The sequence below is a fragment of the Arachis stenosperma genome, chromosome 3 (genome assembly GCF_014773155.1).
Source record: "Arachis stenosperma cultivar V10309 chromosome 3, arast.V10309.gnm1.PFL2, whole genome shotgun sequence".
Classification (NCBI taxonomy): domain Eukaryota; kingdom Viridiplantae; phylum Streptophyta; class Magnoliopsida; order Fabales; family Fabaceae; genus Arachis; species Arachis stenosperma.
In genome coordinates, this window is record NC_080379.1 from 121,062,327 (window position 1) to 121,083,578 (window position 21,252).

Consider the following 21,252-nt stretch of genomic DNA (forward strand, 5'->3'; position numbering starts at 1 on the left):
CTAGAAGGTAAGAACAGAAGAAGAAAGGTTTTTGCGAACAGATAAGAAAATGAAAAAGCTTTCAACAGTTGGAAAAAGGGAAGAAGAAGAAGAAGAAGAGCCAAAAATGCTTTCAAAAGGGACAAAAGGGCACAATGACTCTTAATGCCTCTTTAAAACGTGCGCGGATTCCAAAAAAAACTACCGCGCAACATTTGCCCCTCACTTAAAGAGGAAAACGTTCAAATTTTTGAAACACGTCGAGTACTCGACTTCTAGAAATGCAAGGTACCCGACGTCCAAGAAGAAGCCACATAATGCTCAAATCCGACCTAGTATAAAACTCGGATTCCAGCAGTGGCACTATTTATACCCTGATCCAATAAATTAAAGCCATGTCCAATAAGGTTGTCATCCCAATCCAGGAAAAGGATCCCCTCTCTCATCCGACCTCTTTAAAGAGGTCGAACATTGCAAAGGAGCCCAGCTCTACCTACTCCAACAGGTAATTGCCTTTTGGAAATTTCTCCTGCAATCTCTATCTCCCCTAAAAAATAGATGCCATCAAACTTTCAAGATAAAGTGAACAGTTATCCATCAATAAAGATGGAACTACTCCAAACAAAGGTAGTTTCGACTCTGCTATAAATACACTGACACCCCTCTAGTATAACTTACATTCTAATTTACTAAAAATCTACTTAAAGTCCTTGTTAATTTAAGTATCGGAATCTCTTACAGGTACCACCCGCACCTCCTAACGAGGAACTTGGACAGACTGCACCTCGACTCAACAAGTCAGACGCTACCATACAAAGAGATCTAAACCTCACGTCCATGTCCAAATCAACGTTTCAGGTAACTCTCGAAACAAATTTTTTATTTTATATTTTGCTAACCATATTTTTCTTCGATTACGATTGATTTTCGACACTAAACTAAAATGAAATGTATACAAGAAGCGCAAAATAAAATATAATAAATAAAGCAAAGCGATGATACATAATTTAGGGGTAACAATATTCAATTTGAATAAGAATAAGAATTTCATCGTTCCAACTTTCTACGGTCTCTTTCAAGTTTCAACCTCAAATGACGGTTTTATTTGCCACTTGGCATCTCAATGATCCTCTCAGATTTTTTTTCCGCTTTTGCTTTTTTCTGGGAAGTTCGGGACAAGGCTCAATCTGGCCGAAACAGAAAATAGAAACGGAAAAGATGCACATTAATATGTTAAATTTGGCTTTCCCTTCGAGTGGTGCCAAAAATAAAAATGTTTCGTCTTCTCTTTTATAAAAGAAAGTAAACAAAATGACTTCATCTTGTGGTAAACTGTAAACACCAAAAAAAATAAATAAATAAAAAATGAGAAAACAACTGACAGAGTACAGTCTCTGAAATATGAATATTATTACCAGCTGTAGATGTTCAAATTAACCTTTTTATGTCGGAATTGAATCCCTAAAACGTAGTGATGAATTGAATGGGCATGTAAATAATAACCATGGGTAGTTGTGAGTTTACCCTGATTAACGAAACGACCCCCAGCAAAAATTTCTGGTAAGAAATTAAAGTTGTTGGCAAGATTTGAATATTTGGTGAGTATGTAGCTGAAGGCATTAAGTAGAGGCCGCAACACAAATAAATACGGAGAAAACTGAAAAGATAAATTCCTCATCTCAAGTACTCTGGAAGGAGGACATAGGTACAACTTCACTGCTCACGGTAGATGTGCGTGTGAGCCTTTCATTTCATCTATGATTCATTTTACCAATTAACACAAAAATAGACCCTTCAAATTGCCCTCATCTTCCAAAATCCTGAATTTGCACAACTAAAATCAAAACATACATATTTTAGGGTGGACCGCACTACACTAGAACACAGATACAACCAAACTGAAGATTGAAGACTAATAATACATACATTGATGTTGGACTAAGTGAAATTAATTAAAACAAAACTGCTTGCAAGTTGCAACATTTGTTTCCCGCCGATACAAAACTTGCCCGTTCTTCTTTGAAATGGCGATGCAAGTAAGGAAGAACAAAAATGGAACAAGAGTGAGTAGTCAGAGAGCCACAAGAGGATCGGAGACAAAGAAATCCGCAATCTCTTGGAAAGTGTCATCATAATCTGTGTACCAAGGACTACTACTCTTGAAACCGAAATCCAAAAGAGTCTCGTCAATCGAGCTCAAAAACACACTTGAAAAATCATCGCTGAAAAGCTCCTCTGTTTGGAAATCAAAGAGTGAATCGTTCGGAATCGGAAACATTGACTCGCTCTGATACTCATATTCTTCACTGGTGGCGGTTGCGCATTCTGTTTCTTCAGAACAACCTCGAAGAAGAACCGAAGTGGGAGACAACATGTTCTTCTCCTTCTTGTTGCTGATTGGAGTGCATTCTTCTTCGCTGGAATTGCTATCCTCCGCCGAGCACTGCGCCGGCGGAATGATGAAGTTCGTGAGAGCGTCGGCGCCGCGAAGCTGAATGGCAGCGTTGTCGTACACCATGGCAGCTTCCTCGGCGGTGTCGTAGGTTCCCAGCCACAACCTAACGCGGCGAGAAGGGTCTCTTATCTCAGCAGCCCACTTCCCCCATGGTCTCTGCCTCACTCCCCGGAACTTCTTCCCGGAGAAGGCCTTTGACTGACGCCGGCGGCTGGGCGGAGCTGCGATGGCAGCTGTAGACTTGGCTTTCTTCTTTCTCTTGTTGGAAGCGAGTGTAGCGGTGGCTTCTTGGGCGGAGGGGGCAATGGTGATCTCGTTGACGAAGTTCTTGACTCGGCGGCATGTGGAGGAGTGGGTAGGTGGTTCGTCGTCGCTGGAGGAATCGGTGGCGTCGGCGTCGGTGACGCGTATTCGTATGAGTTTAGGATATGGATGCTTGGTTGGGTGTTGTTGTTCCATGAGGAGTTTGGTTCGGTTGAGGTGCTGAGTAGTGTGCTTCATAGAAGAAGAAGAAGAACCAGAACAAGAAAAAGCAGTAGTTGCAGCCATGTATATGTTTGTTGTTGTTGTTGTATGCAGTGTTGAGAGTGTAGAGGGGTGAGTAGTCTGGAAGAGTGAAATGGAAGAAGAAGAGGAGAAAAGGTTATGTGTTTGTGAGCGAGTGTGAGTGTGAATGTGAGATAGATTCCTTGGAGAATGGAGAGAATAAAGAAAAGAAGATAATAAAGGAGAGGAAAGGGGGCCAAAGGAGAGGAGAAAGCTAAGAAAGAACACGTCGGAGAGAGATGCTTAAAAGGTGAGACTAATCAGTAATCACACTTCACACATACTTCCCATACCATCCATAATCTATCAATTTAAATTTAAATACTAGCTTAACACTGCTGATTGTTTTTGCTACCAAAAGCCTTAATAAAAAACATATTCAATGCATTAGTAATATTAAAAAGATAAACGTTTTGTTTTTTCTTGTTAGAGTTTTCATTTTAACTCTTTTAAAAAAATATAATTAAAATTCGCTTTAGTTAAATAATTTAATAAAAAGCGAAAATTAAATTCCTAGAAAAGTTATGGTATGGTATGGGGTTCAAAAGGGAAGAGAATAACATATAAGAGCGTGCATGACTAGATACAGATACCACTGTTTAAGCGTGGACACACAAAAGACAACAGACAGACCTCAGAAGAACACAGCAGCGCAAGTGGGAGGGAGCCCAATGGAACAAAAGGAGAAACAAATTTTCCGGAAAAAGTTTGTAGGCACAATAAAAAAAATAATAACACGTCAAAATAATGATTTTAACGACACCTTTACCGGAAAAAGAAGGGTAAATAAATTGAGAAAATAGTGCCGAAATCGAATAACTGCGCTTCTTGTTCATATATTCCTTACTACTATATAAGTTTTGAACCGAATGAACTGAGAGAACTTTGTGCTTCAATTCTAGCAGGTGTAATTTGACTAATTTCAGCAAAAATCGCCAAGTCTGTGTGTACTATTTGCGAAGGAAAAGCAACTGAAATGGAAGGAGAAATGATACGAGATATTCTATCATCAAACTCTGAATTCTGAAACTCTGAAAATCTAACTCTAACGGCCCTACTTGTTAACCACCGTTTAATCTCTGTAACATAAAAATTATGTATTTAAACAAAACAAAAGCATGCAGTTTGTTTTTTATTTGTTACCGGTTGGTGAGGTGATGGGTGATGACTGATGAGATAAGTAGATACCGGACGATAGACATTTACGAAACGCAGCAGTTTCTACATCCAATAATCAGATGACACGTGGAGTCGACAGAAGGCATACCAATCACGTGACGTGACACTCTCTGTATCATATCAGTCTTCCACTTCCTTTGACTGAAAAGAGGTAACTGCAAGTTGTGCCACTTTCAAGTTTCAACTCGACTAATACTCCATAATTACTTCAACAACCATTTCCATTTTGATTAAGTAAATTTATTATTAATTTTTTTATGATACTCTTAAAATATATCATTAGGAGATGTTAGCAAAAATTTTAAGAATTTAGTTAATATGTATTCTAAGAGGATATATTAAAACTTTTTATATGAACAATATACAAAGTTTAAAAGTTTTATTAATAATAATTTTAATATGAGTACAAATGGCACATATTAAATTAAATCCTACAAAGAAAATATAAAATTGGTTAAGATTGATAAATATTTGGGTTAAATATGATTTTGGTCATCAACGTAGAGGTCGAAAATCAATTTTGTTTTTGGCCTTTTTTCACTAAAAAATGATCTCCAAAGTTTTTAGTTTGTTTTAAAATCGTCCTTCGGACTAAAATACCCTTCCCCCTTCACCTCAAAATTAACCAAACTCAACAGAAGCTAGCAAAACAGAAGCCTAGGCCCAGAGCGACCACCACCACCATTATCATCATGGTCATCATCATCATCATCATCAGAACTTCTCCCAAAATCAACCAAAATCAACCAGAAGCCCAAGTTGAACCAGAACCCACTACCACCACCATTATCATCATAGTCATCGTCATCAGAAGAAGAAGAAGAACCATCAACAAAATTGAAAATCAGAAAAATCATCAACTATCAGAAAATCAGAACTCAGAAAATCAGAACAATCAAAACTCAGAACCATCAACAAAATTCAAAACTAAAAATTCAGTTCACAGAAGAAGAAGAAGAAGAAGCGGCACGCGGTGAGGGTCGTGGAGCAGCAGCAAGGACGCGGGTAGCAGTGCAAGCGGCGAGGAGCAGGAGCGGCGGCGGCGACGGCGAGGAGCAGCGGCAATGGCCCTTAGCTTTCTCCCTTTCGATCTCTCTCTTCTCCCTTAGCTTTCTCCTCTCTTGCTCTCTGTTCCCCTTCCGATCACAGGCGGCGGTGCGACGCTGTAGCGGTGCGGTGATGCAGCGGTGCGACGGTGCAGCCTTCTCTCCTCTCTCCCTCAAATTCTCTTTCCTCCTCCCTCCCACCATTCTCTTTCTCGCTCCCCCTTCCCTCGATTCTTTTTCTCCCTTTGATGCCTTTCTTTCTTTTTTTATTTTATTTTTAATTTTTTAATGAAGGATAATTTGGTAATAAAAAATAAAATTGATAAAAAAATAATTTTAAAATAAACTAAAACTTTGAAAATCATTTTGTAGCGAAAAAAGGTCGAAGATGAAATTGATTTTTGACCTCTACGTTGGGGACCAAAATCATACTTAACCCTAAATATTTTAACGTTTTATTACTAGCCTTAAATTTAGATTTTTTAAAACAATAAAACATGTTTTGTGATATTTTAATGTATTAACAATTTAAGGAAAAAAAAGAAATTAAGCACCATAAGAAGTAATGGAAAACATATAAGGTAATTCACAAATATCCTAAAGTGAATTAGGTTACATGCATATTCTAAAATAAATTTATATAAATTGATTAACTAAATTTGATTTATGTTTTTTCAATGTAGATTCGATTTCCTATATTATATATGCTATATCAATAGTAAATCGAATTAATTTGATTTGATTTACTACTCTGTAACATATACATGTAAATCGAATCTAGTTGGTTCGATTTATTACTGATACAAATTATTGACATACCATATATTAACTTTAAAACATAAACGTCAATAAGAAAATACTCCCATTTAGCTAGATTGAAATAAAATATCAAAAAAAATCAAAACGGATAAAAATAAAAGTCTAACTTTTGTGTTGTAGTTTAAATTTCAAAAAATCTATATTTTTATAAACTTATAAATATAAAACAGAACATTAAACGATTTCTAAAACTTCATTAAAATTCATAATTTGACTCGTTGGCATCTAAAAAATTATTACCGAGACATTTGATGTTGAAAAATTAATATAAGGTATAGCCTTCTAAGGTGGCATAAAAGTTAAAACTTGAATATACACTTGTATTAAAAGTAACATATAGTTATACACTATGTAATTTGAGAAATAATTAAAATATTATATCAATTAAATTATCATTTAATTTGTGAAATTAAGTATAGAACTTATTGCTTTGATGATGTTACTTTTATCTTGGATTTTTTCAGAGCATAAAATCTTCAAAGCATAAGTTTTATACTTAATTTCATAAATTAAATGATAATTTAATTGATATAGTATTTTAATTATTTCTGTAAGATATTGTATAAATATAGTTGGTCAATTTATATATTGTATAACTATCTGTTACTTTTGAGTTTGAAGAAATTTCAGTTTTAACTCCTATGCTATTTTGGAGAGCTATACTTTATATTAATTTTTTCAATATCAAAAGTCTCGATAATAATATTTTAGATGCTAATGAGTCAAATGATGATTTTGATGAATTTTTAGAAATCGCTTAATATTCCATTTTACATTCATAAGTTTATAAATATGTAAATTTTCTGAAATTCGAACTAAAACACAAAAATTGAATTTCTATTCTTATTCGCATTGATTTTTTTATATTTTATTTGAATCTAAATGGGGTTTTTTTTAATTGACATTTATGTTTTAAAAGTAATATGGAAATGTTAATAATCTGTATCACTACTAAATCGACATATATCTGCTGTAGAAGTAGTAAATCGAATCAATTAAATTCGATTTACGATTGACATAGCATATATAGTAGATTCGATTTACATTGAAAAATATAAATCGAATTTAGTTTATTTGACTTATATAGAGATAAAATCAGACATGCATATAAGCCATTTTATTTTAAGATATTTATGCAATATTGATTCCTATTTGATTTGTTTATGTGATTTACCCAAATATATACTTTGAAATAGATATGATTACATTATAATAGATTAAAAATAAATTAAACTATATTATATATATATATATATATAAATTCTTATTAAAAATTCATTGTATTAGAAATTTGACTAATTTTAGATGATTCTACTATGTGTACATTCTTTTAGTTGCCACTACTTTGACACCAATATAAAAATAATAAAATTAAAAGTAATAGATAGTCATAATAAAGAAATATAAAGAGACTAACTAAATCTATACAACATCTTATTTAGAAAATAATTAAAACATGCCAATGAAATTATTATTTAATTTGTAAAATTAATAATGTATATAAAAAATATCATGATGCCGTTGTTTGTTATTTCAAACTTTGAAAAACTAAGTTTGAACCCTTTTGCAACCTTAAAAAGTTATATTTTAAATTAAATTTTTCAATATGAAAAATCTCTGTAATATTTTAGATGTCAATGAATCAAAATATAATTTTTAATTATTTTTAAATATAATTTTTAACTATAAATTTATAAATTTGTCAAAATACAAAATTTTTAGAATTTGAACTAAAACATAATTAAAATTATTTTTTATTAGTGTTCATTTTGTTTTATGTTTTTTGTTTTATTTAAATCTTTATTAATACTTATTTTTTTAGATTAAATAACAAATGTAGCTCTTAGAGAGTAGAAATGTCAATAAGCTCCTGAAGAGCAATGTAGTGTAACACATTATTCATATCATATGTTTTTCCTTCGATTTTCTGGAGAAAGTGACTTCAAAATTGCTTTCTACTTTATTTTTGCAATCTAATTCTGCAAAATTGAGATATAATACATAAAAATACAATTCTTCCGACCATTGCATAAATTAGTAAATAAAAAGTTTTATTTAAATAAAAATTCTTTGTTTAGAGGTGACTTTTGGTAGATTATATAAGATTATTACTACAAGAGACACGTCAAATAGTGGCATTTTTTTTGAAAATTGTGGCAGTTTTCAACCGCCGCAGAATAACATAACAGCAGTTCAAAAAGTGATACGATTTAGGGCGCGAGTTATGTGATTTTGCGGCAGTTTACAAGAACTGCTAGTATAATCGCTGCAAATCAAATAATTGATTTTGTGGCAGTTGCAAAACCGCCGCCATTTTAGTAAATGGATTTTAAAAATAATCTGTAGCGGTTTTGAAATAGTCGCAAATTTATGTGATTTTTTAAAAAAATGTGATTGTTTTAAATAGCTGCAATTTCATATATGACATTTAAAAAAATGACTAATTGCAATAGTTTATACCATTTTATTCTATAACCTATTTTCTTTATATCATATTTTATTAAACTTTAAATATTAGCATTAAAGAACACTAAATAAACAATATTAAGTAAAATAAGCTAAAATTCGAAGCTCATAAAAATTCATAAAGTAAGCTAATTTCAAAATCTAAAAAGGTAGAACCACCGTATTTGAGGAATTATTATCATCATTCTCACCCATATTTTGGTCCTCCCTTACAAATTGATAATCTATTCTTAAATACCATTAATTATTGCATTAAATAAGAAGAAAAACAAATAAGCATTTCATGAAATACCCGGAGTGCTTGAGAATTTGAAACAATTTAATTAAAAGAAATCAAAAGTGCTTCCACATACTTCATTGTTACTTCAAGTGCTCCGGGAAGCCTATCTCCTCATTGAATGCAGGAATTATCAAGGACATGTACTTTTCTACTGGTTCAACATGTGGGCATCGAAAAGACACCACCATCTATCGATGTTTTTGTAGTGCTACTTCGTCCTCCACTGCCTTTCTTTTCAATTTCTAGGCTGCCACTTCTACCTATAGTTCAAGTAGCAACCCTATGTTTGAGCTTCATTTTTCGACTAATGTTAATTCCTATCAAAGAGTTGACTAAAAGTCAGTCCGAAGCCCATGCCACGCACTCTATTCGAGTGTTTTTTTCGAGAGTTTGAGCAAGTAAATCATTTTAAGACAACAGTTTAGAGGATTCATTATATTCTTCAATCTCCACAATTCTTTTACACAGACATAAATATGCAAACATAATCAATTACGAGCTAGAGCACATAAATTACAAGCTAGACATAAAATAAACAAACATAAAAAAAGACAATCTAGAACCAAAAACAACAACAATTCTCTATCAAAAGATACAAAATATAGTATAGCATGCACAAGATGGAAAAAATAAACAGCGTCAGAAAGAAGCACCCAAATCTATTCATCATCACTCTACTTGGGAAAGGTAATATTCATACAAAACTTTTATTCACAATAATACATGAAAACCAATTTCAGGGAACACTTCAACTCCACATCATTATGCAATGTGTCTAATATACAATAAAGAATATGATATGATTTATAAACTTTACATAATATAGGGGTCAACACCATAATTTCAAAGCATATAACTAAAGTAATACATAAAGGAGAAAATGATGCTTACAAGTGATGAAACAATTGATGCCTGCTTATTAAAAGGTGTAGCCATGGAAGATAGAAAATGGAAAACCAAAGAAAATAGTATAAATAATTATGATAATGATACAAATAAGTGAAGAAAACAAACACTACTCTTCTTTAAAGAATTATAAATAAGTGCAAGCATTAAAGCGATGTCATAGAGGCACATAAAGAAAGAGAAATAATTAGGTACAAATATAAAAACTAAACAAACAAATAAACAACTATTTTGATTACAAGGACAAGCAAAGACAGAGATTGAAACATATGTTATACTATAATTACAAATTCTCTTTGGATTTAACTCCTGACTATCTTTTTCCTTAACTAAGGTTTTTTAGTAACCTTGTGATAATCATAGGATATATGTGTGAACTATAGTTGTGTTTGCATATGCAAACACTATTTGAATTTTGGTGTCAATCAATATTCTAATTCTTATAACTTTGTTGATTTCATATTTTTGTTATTCAAAATTTGTTTCTTTATTTGTCTAATGTTAAGAATAATAATAACTAACTAGTCATGTTTAAATAATAATAATAATTTTAGACGTAAAATAAATGCATATCAATGGCATCCAAATTATATTAAAGAGAACAACAATTAGCTAGACTCAAAAGAGCCAAAGGCTTAGAAAATAATAGTAGGAGACCATGGAACTAACTTATTCTGATGTAGTGCACAAATACAAGAATACACAAGTTGCTTCACTCGGTAGTTTACTAAACTAGAGGTGGATGAGTAATCCACACCATCAAAATGTTTAAATTTTGTCCCCTACAACAAACATATTAGTTCTCTAATAGAAGAATATAAGCATCTATAGTAGTATTATAGTATACTCACTATATTGTTTAAGGCAAAAGAGTTTTCACTATATTACAAACTTTAAATTACATAGGACAGTTTAATTTTGAGAAACATAAAAGAAATCAAATATATAGTGGTAATACTAAATTCTTAATTCTAGGTACAGAATCTTATCTATGTTCCCAGTAATACTTAATTACTCAAATATAATGATAATTACTAACTAATTAATCCACCATTGCATTATTCAAGTCCTACTTAATTAAACAGAAAAATAAGTGTATACTACTAATTGTTTGTGTGAGACACTAACCCAAATTTGTTTAATATGTATTATTGGCACTATTCCTTTAATTACATATTTAAAAATTATGATATTACATATTAAAAAAAAAACATTTTCATTAAGCTAAATGTGGATCAAAACAAAACAAAAGCAACTTAATGTGTTCATATTCATCCAATGGTTCAATTCATTGTATGAGGTAAGGTCCACTTAAATAATTGTTAGTATAGAGAGATGTTGAACTGGATAGGCATGGTTATTATTATTGGGGTCACATTATGAGAATGGTAGGTTCAATAAGCTAACTGCAGAAGAGAAGAGAAACTAAGAATTAAACAAAAATAATAGACTAACAGGAACCAAAAGCTGTACTATTAAATCATGCTAAGCAATAATTCTCACAAGTTGGTAAGTATTGAATTGAAAGATAAGTGCAACAAAGAAAGATAAAGAGCTATTTATACATGCTAAAGCATAGTGTACTAAAAGCATCTGCAAAATAACAGAATTAACAACTTAGTCAATTTCAATGAAGATGTGATTAGGTAGTAAAAATAAAAATCTGTCATTATAAAACCATACAAATCCTTAACCTTCCGAATCACAACTAGCAAGTTCAATCAATTAATTGATACTAACTAATACTAATACTAATAATAATCAATAACCATGCCATTTTTTTTGTAACTGTAAAGAGTACTAATGAGAGACAATGACTAATAATTGCAATAGTGGTCTTTGTAATAAATGCATCTTAGAATAAATTTTTTGTTCCCTCTTTTTCCTTCACAAAATTATAAATTCACACCAAATACAAGAACAAGAACAAGGAATAAAGAGAGAAGAAAAAGGCACTAAACATATAAATATAAAACAAATAAGTACAAATTAACAAAATAATTAAGGGAACAAACCTAAAAATAAGGGGGCACACCCAGACCGGAAGAGGGAGTAAAGGGTGCTCTCATGCAAAATTCGAACAAACAAAATATAGAATAAATAAATTGAAACAATAGGGATGAAATTGGAACAAAATTAATAGATCAACAAGCAAACAAATTAAATCGGGACAAAAGTAAGAAGACAAAGGAAATAAATTGGAACAACAGGGCAAGGGGTAAGAATGAACTAAAGATAGGGGAGAGGGAGCGATCGAGTAGCACAAAATAGGGCAAGGGGGAAGCGCGACGACAACGACATCACGACAGATGAGCAGCCATGCGACTCTACAACGACACGGAAGTGCACGGCGGAGCAAAGAACAACGGTTTCATGCCCTTCCACTTTCCTTTCGCATGCGGGAGCTACATGGCAGAGGGAGCAGATCATTGACGGGGAAGGACGTAGCAGCTGGAGTTTATTGTGCAAGTGGGTCTTAATGCAGTTGGTTGGAGACTTTTGAACATCCAATCAAACATAGCATTTATGAAAAATGATCTTTCTTTTCTAACACTCTCGGGTTGGGTCATTTAGCGACATCTTTCACAACTACAAATACACCTCTATGTTTTCAAGAGACCATCACAAAGTTATATTAACGAATCACAATCTTAAGTAAAACTTGCATGATTAAGGCCTCCATGAAATGAAGTTGAGGAGTGGATTCACGTCATCCTTGCTTATTTAGATGAACACAAGTTAATGGTAGAGACGGATAGGTAAGTCATTTTAGCGACCCATGTTGAAATCTTGAGGGATAGAAAAAAGATCCATAAGATAATAGAGGATATTATGATGTATTATCAACAAATTCCTGTAAGAGGCAACTCTACTATGGAGGATTCACCATTAATCGTGATATTGCCAATGTAAGAGGAAAAAGACAGTGACAAGAATAACGCAAATGATTATGTGGATCTATAACCACCGTTAATTTTATTAGTTAGGATTCATAGTACTTGATTGAGACCTTTATATTAACCATTTTTGTTATTTGGTAATACATAATATTATTTATATTCGAATTTGTTAAATAGTAAATTTTATCATATGATTACGAATAAAAAATTAAAATAATAGAAAATATTATTTATTAAAACATTTATTACTTTCAATATTTTGTAAAGTAATTGAAAAAAAAAATTGCAACATATTACCGCAAAATTTAGTTTTGGAAAATTCAATTGTACAATAAAAAAGCCTTTTTTTATTAGTCAACCATGACAATTTTCTTCGAAGAAATTCAACTATAATGATGTTTTGTTTTGCATCAATCAGAATAATTATTTTTCATTGAATAATTTTTATTGGAATTTCATCTGACGATAAATATATTTGCGGTCGAATTTGATTAAAAAAATCTAACAATAATGAAACTTTTTTAGAAATTAATTTAAGAATGAATTTAAAAATAGTGCAATTTAAATATATTGTATCATGGTATGTTATGTAAAAATGTAAATCTAAATCCTCACAGACTTGCAAAATGCAACATGCGTTTGTTAGGAGAAGAGAAGGGAAAAAAAAGAAAACGATTATGCAAAATGCAACTTACTTTTTCGTATTTTGCCAAGAGATGAAAGCATGCATCGAAACGTGTCTCTTACATGTAGACAAGATCTGCCGCTTTGACTACTTTTTCCAGGAGTGCTGGGCAAATCGTAACTTGCGTTTTGTAAGGGAGAGATGTTGCATGTTCGACATGTATACAAGCTGGCCTTTTATATGCTTTACATATTCATTTGCATTTTGCTCAAGTTGGTGAAGAAGAAGTATTCTTCAAAAGGAGAAAGAAAAAGCTTGTGTGTGAGGAGAGAAAATCAGGAAAGATTGTGGGAGATTTTTTTCCTGTATAAATTTATTTGTACTAAAATGATTCATGATTTTATGTTAGCTCAAGAGTATATTATTAAACACCCGAATAATACTTAATATATAAGTATTTTTTATTTTAATTATAGATAACTTTATTTGTTTATTGTTGTTATTATAGTTATTAGTATATTTTTATTATACAATGTTACTGTTAGTTATTATTATTATTATTATTATTATTATTATTATTATTATTATTATTATTTAAAATTTTTTTGTTATTATTGTTATTATTATTTAATTATTATTAACCTGTTATTAGTACTATTATTATTTTGAATTTTTCTGTTATTATTGTTAGCATTATTTAATTGTTATTATTATTATTACACTGTTGTTGTTTTGAAAATTTTCCAGTTATTATTATTATTACACGGTTGTTATTATTATTAATATTATAATAAATTATTATATTACTACTACGGTGGTTATTATTATTATTATTATTATTATTATTATTATTATTATTATTATTATTAGGGATGTTATTGTTATTATCATTATATTATTGTACTTTTATTATATTATATATTTACTATTATTATACTATATGTTTATTATTATTATTTAGTGGTTATTATTATTAGAGCAATTAACCAAATGAGTCTCCAAAGAATTTAAAAGCAGACATTTTAGTCCTTAAGAAAAATTAACACACAGATCAATCTCTAAAGTTTTATTCCAGCAGACAAATTAGTCTCCAATTTATTTTTCAGTAGAGTAATTATCCAAATCAGTCTCTAAGAATTTAAAAAACAGATATTTTAGTACCTAATATAAAGAAAATTAATATACAGATTAATTCCCAACATTTTTCTCCATCAGATATAATAGTCCTCCATAAAAAAAAAATTATGAATAAACTACCATTTGTACCGATGAATTTTGTGAACGTTGACAAAAGTACCCATCAAACAAGAAAACTAATGTTATACCCATGAAAGATAGGTTCTGTGCGACAATAATACCCAAACTCAGATTTTTTGTTGACTGATGAGTGGATATTTTATACGCTTTTTGGGGGTAATTTCATGTAGATTTTAGTATGTTTTAGTTAGTTTTTAGTATAATTTTATTAGTTTTTAGGCAAAATTCATATTTCTGGACTTTACTATGAGTTTGTGTGTTTTTCTGTAATTTTAGGTATTTTCTGGCTGAAATTGAGGGAGCTGAGCAAAAATCTGATTTAGGCTGGAAAAGGACTGCTGATGCTGTTGAATTCTGACCTCTCTGCATTCGGAATGGATTTTTTGGAGCTATAGAAGTCCAATTGGCGCACTCTTAATTGGGCTGGAAAGTAGACATCCAGGGCTTTCCAACAATATATGATAGTCCATACTTTGCGCGAATATAGATGGTGCACGAAATTGTGATCACTACTTTTCACAACTCAAATAATCCCTAGTAATGGCCCCAAAGACTTGGTGCTCAATACCATGGCATAAACACAACTTCGCACAACTAACCAGCAAGTGCACTGGGTCGTCCAAGTAATAAACCTTACGCGAGTAAGGGTCGATCCCACGGAGATTGTTGGTATGAAGCAAGCTATGGTCACCTTGTAAATCTCAGTCAGGCAGACTCAAATGGTTATGGATGATATATGAATAAAACATAAAGATAAAGATAGAGATACTTATGTATTTCATTGGTGAGAACTTTAGATAAGCGTATGAAGATGCTTTGTCCCTTCCGTCTCTCTACTTTCCTACTGTCTTCATCCAATCCTTCTTACTCCTTTCCATGGCAAGCTGTATGCAAGGGTTTCACCGTTGTCAGTGGCTACCTCTCATCCTCTCAGTGGAAATGTTCAACGCACCCTGTCACGGCACGGCTATCCAGCTGTCGGTTCTCGATCATGTCGGAATAGAATCCAGTGATTCTTTTGCGCTGTCATTAACGCCCCACAATCGCGAGTTTGAAGCTCGTCACAGTCATTCAATCATTGAATCCTACTCAGAATACCACAGACAAGGTTTAGACCTTCCGGATTCTCTTGAATGCAGTCATCAATTCTAGCTTATACCACGAAGATTCCGGTTAAAGAATCCAAGAGATATCTACCCAATCTAAGGTAGAACGGAGGTGATTGACGGTCACACGTTCATAGGTGAGAATGATGATGAGTGTCACGGATCATCACATTCATCAAGTTGAAGAACAAGTGATATCTTGGAACAAGAACAAGCCGAATTGAATAGAAGAACAATAGTAATTGCATTAATACTCGAGGTACAGTAGAGCTCCACACCTTAATCTATGGTGTGTAGAAACTCCACCGTTGAAAATACATAAAAACAAGGTCTAGGCATGGCCGTGAGGCCAGCCCCCAGTGATCAAAAGATTCAAAGATCTCCAGATTGAAAAATACAATAGTAAAGGGTCCTATTTATAGGGAACTAGTAGCTTAAGAATTACAAAGATGAGTAAAAGACATAAAAATCCACTTCCGGGCCCACTTGGTGTGTGCTTGGGCTGAGCATTGAAGCATTTTCGTGTAGAGACTCTTCTTGGAGTTAAACGCCAGCTTTTGTGCCAGTTTGGGCGTTTAACTCCCACATTGGTGCCAGTTCCGGCGTTTAACGCCGGGCATTCTTGAGCTGATTTGAAACGCCGGTTTGGGCCATCAAATCTTGAGCAAAGTATGGACTATTATATATTGCTGAAAAGCCCAGGATGTCTACTTTCCAACGCCGTTAAGAGCGCGCCAATTAGGTTTCTGTAGCTCCAGAAAATCCACTTCGAGTGCAGGGAGGTCAGAATCCAACAGCATCTGTAGTCCTTTTCAGTCTCTGAATCAGATTTTTGCTCAGGTCCCTCAATTTCAGCCAGAAAATATCTGAAATCACAAAAAAACACACAAACTCATAATAAAGTCCAGAAAAGTGAATTTTAACTAAAAACTAATAAAAATATACTAAAAACTAACTAAATCCTACTAGAAACATACTAAAAACAATGCCAAAAAGCGTACAAATTATCCGCTCATCACAACACCAAACTTAAATTGTTGCTTGTCCTCAAGCAACTGAAAATCAAATAAGATAAAGAGAAGAGAATATGCAATAAATTCCAAAAGCATCTATGAAGATCAGTATTAATTAGATGAGCGGGGCTTTTAGCTTTTTGCCTCTGAATAGTTTTGGCATCTCACTCTATCCTTTGAAATTCAGAATGATTGGCTTCTTTAGGAACTCAGAATCCAGATAGTGTTATTGATTCTCCTAGTTAAGTATGATGATTCTTGAACACAGCTACTTTATGAGTCTTGGCCGTGGCCCAAAGCACTCTGTCTTCCAGTATTACCACCGGATACATACATGCCACAGACACATAATTGGGTGAACCTTTTCAGATTGTGACTCAGCTTTGCTAGAGTCCCCAATTAGAGGTGTCCAGGGTTCTTAAGCACACTCTTTTTGCCTTGGATCACAACTTTATTTCTTTCTTTTTCTTTCTTTTTCTCTTTCTCCCCCTTTTTTTATTTATTTTTTTTCCGTTTATATCCCTTTTTTTTTCACTGCTTTTTCTTGCTTCAAGAATCATTTTTATGATTTTTCAGATCCTCAGTAACATGTCTCTTTTTTCATCATTCTTTCAAGAGCCAACAATTTTAACATTCATGAACAACAAATTCAAAAGACATATGCACTGTTCAAGCATACATTCAGAAAACAAAAGTATTGCCACCACATCAAAATAATTAATCTGTTATAAAATCTGAAATTCATGAAATTCTTCTCTTTTTCAGTTAAGAACATTTTTAATTTAAGAAAGGCGATGGATTCATAGGACATTCATAACTTTAAGGCATAGACACTAAGACACTAATGATCACAAGACACAAACATAGATAAACATAAGCATGATTTTTTGAAAAACAGAAAAATAAAGAACAAGGAAATTAAAGAACGGGTCCACCTTAGTGATGGCGGCTTGTTCTTCCTCTTGAAGATCTTATGGAGTGCTTGAGCTCCTCAATGTCTCTTCCTTGCCTTTGTTGCTCCTCTCTCATGATTCTTTGATCTTCTTTAATTTCATGGAGGAGGATGGGATGTTCTTGGTGCTCCACCCTTAGTTGTCCCATGTTGGAACTCAATTCTCCTAGGGAGGTGTTGATTTGCTCCTAATAGTTTTGTGGAGGAAAGTGCATCCCTTGAGGTATCTCAGAGATTTCATGGTGAGTGGGGTCTCTTGTTTGCTCCATTCTTTTCTTAGTGATGGGCTTATCCTCATCAATGAGGATGTCTCCTTCTATGTCCACTCCAACTGAATAACAGAGGTGATAAATGAGATGAGGAAAGGCTAACCTTGCCAAGGTAGAGGACTTGTCCGCCACCTTGTAGAGTTCTTGGGCTATAACTTCATGAACTTCCACTTCCTCTCCAATCATGATACTATGAATCATGATGGCCTGGTCTATAGTAACTTCAGACTGGTTGCTAGTGGGAATGATTGAGCGTTGGATAAACTCCAACCATCCCCTAGCCACGGGCTTGAGGTCATGCCTTCTCAATTGAACCGGCTTCCCTCTTGAATCTCTCTTCCATTAGGCGCCCTCTTCACAGATGTCTATGAGGACTTGGTCCAACCTTTGATCAAAGTTGACCTTTTTTGAGTTTGAAAGGGATCTCGGGGATCACCTTCTTCAAGGCCACAACTTCATAGAAGTGGTCTTGATGCACCCTTGAGATGAATCTCTCCATCTCCCATGACTCGGAGGTGAAAGATTTTGCCTTCCCTTTCCTCTTTCTAGAGGTTTCTCCGGCCTTAGATGCCATAAATGGTTATGGAAAAACAAAAGGCAATGCTTTTACCACACCAAACTTAAAAGGTTTGCTCGTCCTCGAGCAAAAGAAGAAAGAAGAGAGTAGAAGAAGAAGAAATGGAGGAGATAGAGGTGGCTTTGTGGTTCGGCCAAAGGGGGGAGAAATAGTGTTTAGGGTGTGTGAAAATGAAGGAGTGAAGATGGGTTTATATAGGGTTGAAGAGAGGGGTAGGGTTCGGCCATTATGGGTGGGTTTGGGCGGGAAAGTGGTTTTATGAAGGATGGATGTGAGTGGTGAAGAGAAAGATGGGATTGGATAGGTGAAGGGTTTTTGGGGAAGAGTGGTTGAGGTGATTGGTGAATGGGTGAAGAAGAGAGAGGGTGGTGGGGATCCTGTGGGGTCCACAGATCCTGAGGTGTCAAGGAAAATTCAACCCTGCGCCAAGTGGCGTGCAAAAATGCACCCTTTTGCCAATTCTGGCGTTAAACGCCGGGTTGGTGCCCATTTCTGGCGTTTAACGCCAGCTTCTTGCCCTTTTCTGGCGTTTAACGCCAGTCTGGTGCCCCTTTCTGGCGTTAAACGCCCAGAATGGTGCCAGACTGGGCGTTAAACGCCCATTTGCTAACTTCACTGGCGTTTAAACGCCAGCAAGTTCTCCTCCAGGGTGTGCTATTTTTCTTTCTGTTTTTCATTCTGTTTCTGCTTTTTCAATTGATTTTGTGACTTCTCATGATCATCAACCTACAAAAATCATAAAATAACAAAGGAAAATAGATAAAATATAACATTGGGTTGCCTCCCAACAAGCGCTTCTTTAATGTCAGTAGCTTGACAGAGGGCTCTCATGGAGCCTCACAGATACTCAGAGCAATGTTGGAACCTCCCAACACCAAACTTAGAGTTTGAATGTGGGGGTTCAACACCAAACTTAGAAGTTGGTTGTGGCCTCCCAACACCAAACTTAGAGTTTGACTGTGGGGGCTTTGTTTGACTCTGTTTTGAGAGAAGCTCTTCATGCTTCCTCTCCATGGTGACAGAGGGATATCCTTGAGTATTAAACACAAAGGATTCTTCATTCACTTGAATGATCAATTCTCCTCTATCCACATCAATCACAGCCTTTGCTGTGGCTAGGAAGGGTCTGCCAAGGATGATGGATTCATCCATGCACTTCCCAGTCTCTAGGACTATGAAATCAGCAGGGATGTAATGGTCTTCAATTTTCACCAAAACATCCTCTACAAGTCCATAAGCTTGTTTTCTTGAATTGTCTGCCATCTCTAGTGAGATTCTTGCAGCCTGTACCTCGAAGATCCCTAGCTTCTCCATTACAGAGAGAGGCATGAGGTTTACACTTGACCCTAAGTCACACAGAGCCTTCTTGAAGGTCATGGTGCCTATGGTACAAGGTAGTGAAAACTTCCCAGGATCTTGTCTCTTTTGAGGTAATTTCTGCCTAGACAAGTCATCTAGTTATTTGGTGAGCAAAGGGGATTCATCCTCCCAAGTCTCATTACCAAACAACTTGTCATTTAGCTTCATGATTGCTCCAAGGTATTTAGCAACTTGCTCTTCAGTGACATACTCATCCTCTTCAGAGGAAGAGTACTCATCAGAGCTCATGAATGGCAGAAGTAGATCTAATGGAATCTCTATGGTCTCAGTGTGAGCCTCAGATTGCCATAGTTCCTCATCAGGGAACTCATTGGAGGTTAGTGGACGCCCATTGAGGTCTTCCTCAGTGGCATTCACTGCCTCTTCCTCCTCTCCAAATTCGGCCATGTTGATGGCCTTGCACTCTCCTTTTGGATTTTCTTCTCTATTGCTTGGAAGAGTACTAGGAGGGAGTTCAGTAATTCTCTTGCTCAACTGTCCCACTTTCTGCCTCCAAATTCCTAATGGAGGACCTTATTTCAGTCATGAAACTTTGAGTGGTTTTGATTAGATCAGAGACCATGGTTGCTAAGTCAGAGTGGCTCTGCTTAGAATTCTCTGTCTGTTGCTGAGAAGATGATGGAAAAGGCTTGCCATTGCTAAACCTGTTTCTTCCACCATTATTGTTGTTGAAACCTTGTTGAGGTCTCTGTTGATCCTTCCATGAGAAATTTAGATGATTTCTCCATGAAGAATTATAGGTGTTTCCATAGGGTTCTCCCATGTAATTCACCTCTTCCATTGAAGGGTTCTCAGGATCATAAGCTTCTTCTTCAGATGAAGCATCCTTAGTACTGCCTGGTGCATTTTGCATTCCAGATAGACTTTGAGAAATCAAATTGACTTGCTGAGTCAATAATTTGTTCTGAGCCAGTATGGCATTCAGAGTATCAATCTCAAGAACTCCTTTCTTCTAATTTGTCCCATTGTTCACAGGATTCCTTTCAGAAGTGTACATGAATTGGTTATTTACAACCATTTCAATTAGTTCTTGAGCTTCTGTAGGCGTCTTCTTCAGATGAAGAGATCCTCCAGCAGAGCTATCCAAAGACATCTTGGACAGTTCAGACAGACCATCATAGAAAATACCTATGATGCTCTATTCAGAAAGCATGTCAGAGGGACACTTTCTGATCAATTGTTTGTATCTTTCCCAAGCTTCATAGAGGGATTCTCCATCCTTCTGTCTGAAGGTTTGGACTTCCACTCTAAGCTTACTCAATTTTTGAGGTGGAAAGAACTTTGCCAAGAAGGCATTGACTAGCTTTTCCCAAGAGTTCAGGCTGTCTTTAGGTTGTAAATCCAACCATATTCTAGCTCTGTCTCTTACAGCAAAAGGGAATAGCATAAGTCTGTAGACCTCAGGGTCAACCCCATTAGTCTTGACAGTGTCACAGATTTGTAAGAATTCAGCTAAAAACTGATGAGGATCTTCCAATGGAAGTCCATGGAACTTGC

At 34.4% G+C, this 21,252-nt stretch overlaps 1 protein-coding gene and 1 non-coding gene across 2 annotated transcripts; one reads left to right on the forward strand and one right to left on the reverse strand.

Annotated features, from left to right (window-relative positions):
- Positions 1 to 1,601: 1,601 nt before the first annotated feature.
- On the reverse strand, positions 1,602 to 5,409 carry LOC130966649 (ethylene-responsive transcription factor CRF1-like). Its single transcript, XM_057891466.1, has 3 exons — positions 5,104 to 5,409; positions 4,897 to 5,019; positions 1,602 to 3,040 (listed from the first exon to the last, which is right to left on the reverse strand). Exons 1-3 carry the CDS (start codon positions 5,407 to 5,409, stop codon positions 2,051 to 2,053), a joined length of 1,419 nt encoding a protein of 472 aa, XP_057747449.1. The 3' UTR covers positions 1,602 to 2,050.
- Positions 5,410 to 20,902: 15,493 nt separating this feature from the next.
- On the forward strand, positions 20,903 to 21,010 carry LOC130972205 (small nucleolar RNA R71). Its single transcript, XR_009083398.1, has one exon. It is a non-coding gene; the product is annotated as a small nucleolar RNA R71 (small nucleolar RNA).
- Positions 21,011 to 21,252: the final 242 nt, after the last annotated feature.